Genomic DNA, 9,792 nt, shown 5'->3' with positions numbered 1-9,792 from the left:
AATTCAACATTCTCACATTTTTTAATAGTCATTTTGTGAATTTCCTAATATGGTATCATCTTATTTTGCAAAGATTGTTTCATTGGTGGCCTGGAATTTAAAATTAAGTGAATAAAACAAGTACAAATTCACAAGATAAAAATGTGTCTCTCTTTTATGAAATAATTTATATTTCAATATTATTTTCATATATGCATTGTTTCATATGGGACTGAAATAGTTAAAATTAAAAATGACTGACAATATCTCAAATTGAATAATCAAATGCAAAATATTTTGCTTTAATAAATCTAGCCATAAGGGGAGACTTTGGTCAAGCACAGGTCTTTCAGAGGGACTGAACATTCATATTGGCTCTGATGTACAGTAAACTGACGTACAGTAGAAGGAGGGAAGCTTTAAAACACCTGCAGTATGCCCACATGCTGACAGTTGAGGGATGGAGATCTCTTCTCTCTGTATCGGCCTGATCCTGTCTCTGGGTTTGTGTGAGCTGAACTCAGCTCTTGCCTTGAATGGTTCTGAGGATGATGTTAAACAAAGGGCTGGGCTTACTGAGGATAGGACTGGTGCTGTGGTCAGCACTCAGACTTCATCTGTGAAATGTAAGCTCCAGGGTACCACTCTTCTCCCTGTGTTCTCAACGGATGGTGATTATGTTATTGGGGGTGTTTTCTCAATACACCACTACATGAACACAGTGAAGCATAACTACACCACCATGCCTGAGCCACCAAGATGCACAGGAAGGTTAGTAAGAGGTAGAAGTGTTATACTGTGTAGGGATAGAAATGTTTTGATTTGTATGATGTGCTTACAATGGTATTGGAAATGTTTTGTGTAGAATTAAAATTCTTAAATAATCCAAATCAATATGCTTAATTGGTATTATATTTACAGTATAGAATAGTAACTCAGTTTAACAACTGAATAATAATTATTTACCAGAATAAAAAATAACATCTTTAGATATTGTGAATTTTGGGCTGATATTGTGTGTTTTGAATTTTGGTGCTTAGTTCTCCTGTTTTATTTATTTTTTGTTAAAATAGTGAATTGTAAATTTGAACAGTGACATGACTGTCCGTGTGCAGCATTGATTCCCGTGAACTGCGCTTCTCACGCGCAATGATCTTCGCCATCGAGGAGATAAACAACAGCACGGAGCTGCTGCCGGGAATCAAACTCGTTTATCAGATCTACGACTCGTGCGCCTCGGTGCCCGTGGCGGTGCATGTGGCATTCCAGCTTTCAAATGGCCTGGACCCGGTGTTTTACACCGGCGACAATTGCTTACAATCTGGTATGGTGATGGCTGTTGTTGGTGAGTCTGGGTCCTCGCCATCCATCAGCATGTTGCGCATCATCGGGCCCTTTAACATTCCTCAAGTAAATATTTTGATTTCATGGGAAACTGTCATATGCTGTACTTTGCCTGTCCCGTGAAATAATTACACTGTTATTTCTCTTTAGGTGAGCCACTTTGCCACTTGTGCATGTCTGTCCAATAAGCAGCAGTACCCGACTTTCTTCAGAACTGTCCCTAGTGATCAGTTCCAGGCTGACGCGCTGGCCAAGCTGGTAAAACACTTTGGCTGGACTTGGATAGGTGCTGTCCGGTCAGATTCGGACTATGGCAATAATGGTATGGCGTCTTTCCTGGACGCAGCACACAGAGAGGGGATCTGTGTGGAATACTCTGAATCTTTCTATCGGACCCACCCACGTAGCAGGTTCCAGAGAGTAGCTGACGTTATCCGCAGGTATGATGTTCCCTGTGTTGACACTGACCTACGCTCAAAAGCACAGCAAAAATGTTCTGTAAAATTTAAGATGGAAGATTATTTATTATCTATTGGGACATTTTTATTTTTTCACCACGTTTATTTATTGAAGTATTAGTCAGAAATGGTCAGTCAGACCAAATACTAAAGTAGGCTGTCCTATGTCCTATTTGTATGCGTTAACTATCTTGATAAAACTTAAATGTTTCTCCAGGTCGACAGCGATGGTTGTTGTGGCATTTGCAGACTTTGGTGACCTGAGGCTTCTGCTGGAGGAGCTGTTGCTCAAGCCATCTCCACCTCGCCAGTGGATAGGCAGTGAAGCCTGGGTCACAGACACAGAATTGCTGAGGTTCAGCTTCTGTGCTGGAGCCATCGGATTTGGCATTGAGCGATCTGTCATCCCAGGTCTGAGAGACTTCTTGCTGGATCTCTCTCCTTCTGAAGTTGCTGCCTCTCCAGTGCTTACTGAGTTCTGGGAGGATGCATTCAACTGCAGGCTGGGAAAAAGTGAGAAAGTTGGGCTGATTTTAAAATGTAGGAGAGACACTCACAGTTGGATTCTTGTGGTTGTGTTGTTTTTTGATTCTCTGATTGGAATCTCCTGTGTTAAAGATTCAGCAGCTGCTTTAAGACCAAACCCCGGAATGACAGGGAAATTACCAATAATGATCAAAGACATGAGGTGGACATAAGGTGCAGCTAATCTCTGTGAATAATTGCGCTTGTTATGATTATCTTTCAGGTCAAGTTTAAGCAATTTGCTTTATGGTGAAGATTTTTTTATGAACGTTGCTGCAGTGGTTTCCTAATGTCAACACTGAAACAACAAAACACCTTCCTTCCCACCAAAAAAATTTTTTGTTTATATTTATTTGATGTATTAATTACAATACAAGAAATGTTAGTTAAAGCGATTTCTGATAATTTTTTTTCATTTTTAATTTCTTTATTGTAATATGCACAACAATTACAGAGAAGCAGTAGCTGGCAAGAAAAATCTAGATATCAGGCTCTCTCCAACAATGCTCATTAAATATATAAAAACTAAATAATGCAATAAAAATGAGAATCAAGACTGACAATCAATCAGTACATTAAATAGTGCAAAGTTAAAATATAGGGTTAAAATATGAAGTTTTAAATAAAATATATATGTGATAAATGCAGCGTACAGTGATTGCAAATACAAAAACTATTGTCAGCAGGGATGTAGAAGTTATAAAGTAAGTAAGGTGCAATGGTAAAGTGACAGTATCATAGTGATGAGCTCAGGAGTTCAGCAGTCTTATTGCCTGTGTGATGAAGTTGTCCCTGAGCCTGGTAGTGCAGGACCAACCAGATGCTGCATTAGGGCCTGTCAGATGGCAGCAGGTGGCTGAGGTGATTTGGGTCTCTCATAATCTTGTTGGCCTTTTTCCTGCAAGAAAGAAATTAACTGTGCTTTGAAGTATAATGTTAAATAAACAATATAGTTACGTGTCTCTACAAAGGGATGTTTGGCAGGTTACATGGAACAAAAAAGAATAAAACACAAAGAAAGAATGATAATTTAAAGGCTAAAAAGCACCTTTCTCTGTCTCTGTGTTTTTAGATGCAGCAAAAGACGAGAGATTATGTGATGGAACTGAAGACATAAAGACGCTCCAGAGCCCTTACACTGACACATCTCAGCTCCGGATCACTAACATGGTTTACAAGGCTGTTTATGCAATAGCTCATGCCATTCATAAAGCAGTGTGCCAGAAAACAAATTCTACAACTCACTGTGATAAATTCACCAGGATAGAATCCAAAGAGGTCAGTTTAACCCTTGTATTGTCTTCCCGTCAACCATGCATTTGTTGTCCTCCGGTTTGCTTGTTTATAAGGCATAAAGTAGCCTCTTAATGATTACCCAATTGTATATCTTTTTAGTCAACTTCATAAATTGTTACCATGTTTGACACTTCTTTATGGAATTATTTGCGAATAAACATCATTTAGATGAAATTATCGGTAATTGCCAACAACAAAAACTCACAATCGTGACAACATAAGGGTTGACATAAGTGAAAACCCCAATGCCCTTTTTGGTTTAATGTACCAATTCTTTAAAGGGGTGATAGAATGCAAAACCGATTTTACCTTGTCATAGTTGAAAAATGACAGTTTGGTGGGTAAATAGGACATACATAGAACCTAAAAATCCCATTGACACCTCTTTCCTCTGCAAATCTCACAATTTGAAACTGCCTCTGAAAACGGGCAAATCCCTCCTCCTCATCTGGCTCTAGTCTTTTACAACATTTACATAGGCTACACAACTGAGCTGAGATCAGGTAGTCATCAGAATCTAGGTCGTGCAGATCTCTGCTATTCCATTACAAAATTCACTTCTGAGACTTTATTATGCGAGAAATCAACTATGTAAAGCTCAAATATGGGTTGTTTTATGAAAATTGATGGCTAATTGCAAATTTTGTCCAACTGTGTGTCGGAGTTCAGCAGCCGGTGCTGCCTGGGTTGCTACATTGCCGCCTGGCCTGTCCTTCACAGACCCCGGCCTGCTGTGAGCTAGATTGAGCTCCGTCACGGCCGGCAGCCTGCAGCTCGATGTTCTCCCTCTCCTCTTCCTGCTAAATGGCCGGAGTGTGACTGAGAGTGTGGTCAGCGAGCTTGTTACGCCTGCAATCTCTTACCACAGGTTCCAGTTAATCTTATAATGCATATGTGTGTTAAGTTATTTAAACAAACGATTGGGGAAATAAACGCCTGTTATCCACGAGTCTCATTGATAGAGCCCGCGGTGAGCTGGAGTCCATCAATGAGAGCTAGCTAGCCTCCTCCTAACGAGACCTCTGAAATTAATAAAAATGCATTAAATTGAAATCAGACAAGTGTTAGCTAAGCTTTGTAAGACCTTTTGGTAGCTGTGATATACATGCTGTGACAAAATTCAAAGTGTAAATATACTATAGTTATGCCGATAGTGTAGCTAGCTAGCCGCTATCTTTACCCATTGGATTGAAGGGACACTAGCAGCTAACGAAACCCCTCATTTTCACAAAAATGCATTAAATTTAAATCGGACACAAGTGTTAGCTTTGTAAGATCTTGGGGTAGCTGTAATATAAGTGGCGTGACAAAATTCAAACTGTAAATATACTATGCCGGCAGTCGGCCAGCTCCGCGGAGCCCCAAGCCCCGGTAGTCCACTAACCCAGAAACGGTGACTTTGCCCTGGGCTCATCAGACTGTGTGGAGCTCCTGAAGTCCTTACCAAATTTGCAATTAGCCATCACTTTTTTCATATTTGAGCTTTATGTAGTTGATTTCTCGCATAAAACAGTCTCAGAAGTGAATTTAATAGTAGTAACGAAATAACGAAACAGCAGTACTACTCCACTACATCTCTAATGTATTTGTATGTGGGTTGCTCAACCAATCAGTGCGCAGCTCATTTAAATATTCATGAGCATACCATATTTGGAAGAAAAGCTCTTGTTCAAAATAGGGCCATATTCACAGGGTAGTTAGTGGCCCACAGACAAGCACTTGGGCCATTTTCAGCCCAACCAATGTTACATACCCTATTAGGAGACCTTAAGGAACAGTGTGAAATACCCTATATAATCATTCTATCACCCCTTCAATTAAATATTCATTTTATTTATGATTTAGTTTCTCTTCCTCACTGTTTTACAGGTTCTTACTCAGCTGAAGAAAGTAAATTTTTCCCAAAACGGTTATGATGTGTCATTCGATGCCAACGGTGATCCTGTGGCCAGATACGAGCTGGTTAATTGGCAAAAAAGTCAGAGTGGCAGGATTGAGATGGTGACAGTAGGGCAATACGATGCATCACTGCCGGTGGGCCAGAAGTTCCGTATCAACAAGAACCTCACCTGGGGGGATGGTGGCACACAAGTAAGGAGCACAAAAGCAATAATTTAACAACAAATTTGGTGATCCTAAAGGGTATGATATGCAGATGTGTATAAAGTACTAGAGACCCATACTTGAGTAAAAGTACAAGTGCTCTATCAAAAAAGTGACTTGAGTACACTTAAGTAGAAGTACTAAAGTATTCAACATTTTTTGTACTTAAGTATTGCAAGTAGTTCATTTTAAAATCTACTACTCAAGTACTGAAAGTAAAATACAAGTATTGTGTTATTTAGTTATTAAAGAAAGCAGTCAAAAGTTTGACTATCATATTGTTTATATTATGTCAAATGTTTAGCCTAAGGCTGCAGCCAAAGGAATTAACAAATATTAAATATATTAAAAATAACAAATATTAACAAATACTGAAATAAAATGTACAGTTATCACACTGTGCAAGTAAAATGAACATCATCTCCAGCACAGTAACGATTAAAGCCCCAAAAAACGTATCACACACTAACATGTGTGATGTAGCTACAGGAAAGTTAGCAAGCTAGCAACATCCAGATAAACTAGCAGCTTCACATCACAGGGTCAAACATCCAGATAAACTAGCAGCTTCACATCACAGGGTCAAACGGTTAACATTCAGTACTCACTGCAGACTGAAACAACTCAGGAATAGCTTCCTCTGCAACAATAGCTAAATAGAAAGAGTACAAACTTACATCGTCTCTGACTTCTGAACGGGTAACCGTAATGAAAAGAAACACAACGCGATCTCTGGGATTTCTTACGTAACTAACGTACACACACTCTAACCTCAAAAAAGTGTTCCCTTCATGAGCTCCGACAGATGGATAGTGTTATAATCCCATCCTGTAGGCTTATTGGCTGCCCAGATGGGGTGGGTGTGGCCTATCTCCGTCATAGGAATTAGAGCGGAAGCGAAAGAGGGTTTTGAGGTTCGGTCTGGGGTGTCGAGGAGACAGACCGCACAAGAGTATCAGCGTTTCCTGAGCTAATTGATATTTCTCCCTATCCGTTTATGTTACGTTATGTCCACGTTTCAATCTACACTAAATGAACTGTCTTCACCGAGTGACGAAGGCTGGAGATCGGGCTGGCCAATCAGGAAAAAAACAGAGGCCCTGCCAAAGAAGTCAGCCGGAGCGAAAGCATAAGACTTCTGAAAAACAGATATCAAGGATTGGGAGCATTATTCAGCTCTGTTGGGAAACCCAGATAAAACGAGAACCAGCAGTTACAGGGAGGGTTTTGAAGTAACATTGATTTGGGGGCTCGTCCGGATCAAAACAGTGATGATTCGTTTGTAGCAGTGACAGTTACCCTGCTAGTCAGTTAGCAATTAGCCCATTAGCTGAAGTCTTTCAGTTTTCTAAATAGCATTGTTTACTGTTTACTTTTCAGCTTCATCAAGCCTAGTTTGAGCAACTGTATTTGTTGGGAAGGGCAACAGAGTTGATATTTTAGCTCATAAAGAGCTCAAAAAGTGTGCGCAGCCAGGCTTTAATTAGAGAGGCGCACAATTTGGTGATCAGATTAGCCACTTGAGTCCGACTTCCATCACAGACAGAGTTTATTGTTCTCTGACGAATAGGTAGGTAATGTTAGAACTGTTTTAGTTGCTGCAGACACAGGCCTTGTGTGTCATGGATGAGAACAGTAACGACATCGGTTTCTCCAGGTCATTTTTCCGGGGATTCAGCCTTGAATGTTGTGACTGTAGCCCTGATTGTAAAGCTGACGTGCACAAGGTTTTGACTGTAACCCCAAATGTAATTTTAAATGTAGGCAACACAAAGTTTAGACTATAGGGCAGGTGGACTTTTTCTCAAAATATCACAACTATCCAAATCTCGGAGAACACAGACAGGATGAGTTATATTTTGAATGTGCACAAGTTTTGAACATGAGCAGAAATCTTGCTGAAACACATCTGAACTGTTACATCATAATGATTGTGTTGGGCCTTTGCTTCAATCCAAGCAAGGTAATGAATGCCTGAGTGATGGCTGAGTAACAATGAAAATGGAGCCTAGGTATTCATCTGCGTACCATCCGCAGTCACAGGGAGCTACATGTATAGAGCAGTCATAGCACATTAAAGAGCATGATAAGGACCTTTGTTGAAGCACATCCGACGGAGTGGGATGAGGCCATCCCGTTGTTATTTACTGTTTGGGATGCTTCCATTGAGTCTCTCAGTTTCAGTTCTTTTAAAGTCATTTTTGGTCACGAGGTGAGGGGTCCGTTGCACCTTTAAACAGCAGGTTATTGAAACCTAGGATAAACACGTCAGACAGATAAGGGAGCTGTTTAGGTCTCTGGAGAGAGTTGGCCTGGTCCAGGCGGCCTAGCATTGGCTCTTAGTAATAAAGGGTAGCAAGTATAACTCAGCTTTGTTGTAAAACCTAGACAAAACGAGAACAAACTGTTACAGGGATGGTTTTGACTTGACAAAAATAACAAAAGAAAAAGGGAATTTGTACTAAAGAGACAGTAACTTTGGACTCAGACTGCAGAAACCTAATTTTAGCTTCAGCTGAACCCATTTTGGACAAAACTGGAGCAGTTATATTGACAATACACATTCACACATAAGTACTGTTTTAAGTCAGGATTAAAAAGGATTTGTTGCACACCTGAAGATGTATGAGTTTGTTTCTCTCTATGTGCCAGGTGCCTGTGTCAGTGTGCACTGACAGCTGTCCTCCAGGAACTCGTAAAGTGCTGCAGAAAGGAAAACCCATCTGCTGTTATGATTGTATACTGTGTCCTGAGGGAGAGATTAGTAATGCTACAGGTATTTTCTTCTCCTAATCCATAGCCAGTGTACTGTACAACATCAAATATACATTACGACTGGTAAAAGCCCTTTTTGTTTAATTTTTTCAGATTCGCCTGATTGTTTCCCTTGCCCCAAGGAGTTCTGGCCTAATGCAGAGAGAGACACTTGTCTCCCCATGCCTGTAGAGTTTCTTTCCTACAACGAGATCCTAGGAATCACCCTGGCTACATTCTCAGTTGGTGGTGCCTGTCTGGCCATTATAACAGCGGCTGTGTTCTATCGTCACAGGACATCCCCGATTGTCAGGGCCAACAACTCTGAGCTGAGCTTCCTGCTGCTCTTCTCCCTGACTCTGTGTTTCTTATGTTCATTAACTTTCATTGGAGCACCCTCTGAGTGGTCCTGCATGCTGCGCCACACAGCGTTTGGAATCACCTTCGTCCTCTGTATGTCTTGTGTTCTTGGAAAAACAATAGTAGTGTTAATGGCCTTCAAAGCTACACTCCCAGGTAGTAATGTCATGAAATGGTTTGGTCCTCCACAGCAAAGAATGACTGTATTGTCTTTCACGTTTATTCAAGTTTTAATATGTACTATTTGGTTGGGTCTTAGTCCCCCTTTTCCAATGAAAAACCTAACCATATACAAAAAGAGAATCATCCTGGAGTGTGCATTAGGCTCAGCTATTGGGTTCTGGGCTGTGCTCGGGTACATAGGCCTACTGGCTGTCTTTTGCTTTGTGCTAGCTGTCCTAGCTCGGAAATTACCTGATAATTTTAATGAGGCCAAGCTCATCACCTTCAGCATGCTGATATTCTGTGCAGTATGGATCACCTTTATTCCTGCATATATCAGCTCTCCTGGGAAATTTACTGTGGCTGTGGAGATATTTGCCATTCTGGCCTCCAGTTTTGGACTAATACTGTGTATATTTGCTCCAAAGTGTTTCATCATATTGTTTAAGCCAAAGAAGAACACCAAGAAACATTTAATGAACAAAAATCAATCCTAAGACATCTGAGCTTTGGATATATTTAAGATGGCAACATACAGTATAGAGCTTATGCTTAGCACATCCAACACCGTCTTCATCTTCTTGTTTAAAATGTTTATTTCATATTCAATATTTTTTAATTGTCATTTTGTGAATGTCGTATTAAGATGTTGATGTATTATTTTACAAATATTCTTTCATAATAGGCTGAAAATTTGAAACAAAATAGTTAAAATTCACAACGTAAATGTGTGGTTCTTTCGTTTTTATAAAATAATTTCTATTTCAATAATTCTCTGTATCCACCTTACTTAATATGCAAATAAACAGCA

At 40.1% G+C, this 9,792-nt stretch overlaps 1 protein-coding gene across 1 annotated transcript; it reads left to right on the top strand.

The window, feature by feature from the left end:
- Positions 1 to 676: 676 nt before the first annotated feature.
- LOC120548955 (extracellular calcium-sensing receptor-like) lies at positions 677 to 9,478 on the top strand. The gene is made up of 8 exons (XM_039785461.1): positions 677 to 750; positions 1,095 to 1,389; positions 1,474 to 1,763; positions 1,999 to 2,294; positions 3,379 to 3,584; positions 5,472 to 5,693; positions 8,358 to 8,481; positions 8,574 to 9,478. The coding sequence occupies exons 1-8, from the start codon at positions 692 to 694 to the stop codon at positions 9,476 to 9,478; spliced, it is 2,397 nt and encodes a 798-aa protein (XP_039641395.1). The 5' UTR covers positions 677 to 691.
- Positions 9,479 to 9,792: the final 314 nt, after the last annotated feature.

The sequence above is a fragment of the Perca fluviatilis genome, chromosome 2 (assembly GCF_010015445.1).
Source record: "Perca fluviatilis chromosome 2, GENO_Pfluv_1.0, whole genome shotgun sequence".
Taxonomy (NCBI): domain Eukaryota; kingdom Metazoa; phylum Chordata; class Actinopteri; order Perciformes; family Percidae; genus Perca; species Perca fluviatilis.
Note: the sequence above shows the minus strand (reverse complement) of the source record. Positions and strands in the feature narration are given on the sequence as shown.

What these genes read in the sequence shown, in the direction of transcription:
- LOC120548955 (XM_039785461.1), top strand. Translation starts at nt 692, where the DNA reads ATGAACACAGTGAAGCATAACTACACCACCATGCCTGAGCCACCAAGA. An exon ending in GTAGCTGACGTTATCCGCAG is followed by an intron (nt 1,764 to 1,998) that starts GTATGATGTTCC and finishes ATGTTTCTCCAG; the next exon opens with GTCGACAGCGATGGTTGTTG. An exon ending in AGAGATTAGTAATGCTACAG is followed by an intron (nt 8,482 to 8,573) that starts GTATTTTCTTCT and finishes TAATTTTTTCAG; the next exon opens with ATTCGCCTGATTGTTTCCCT.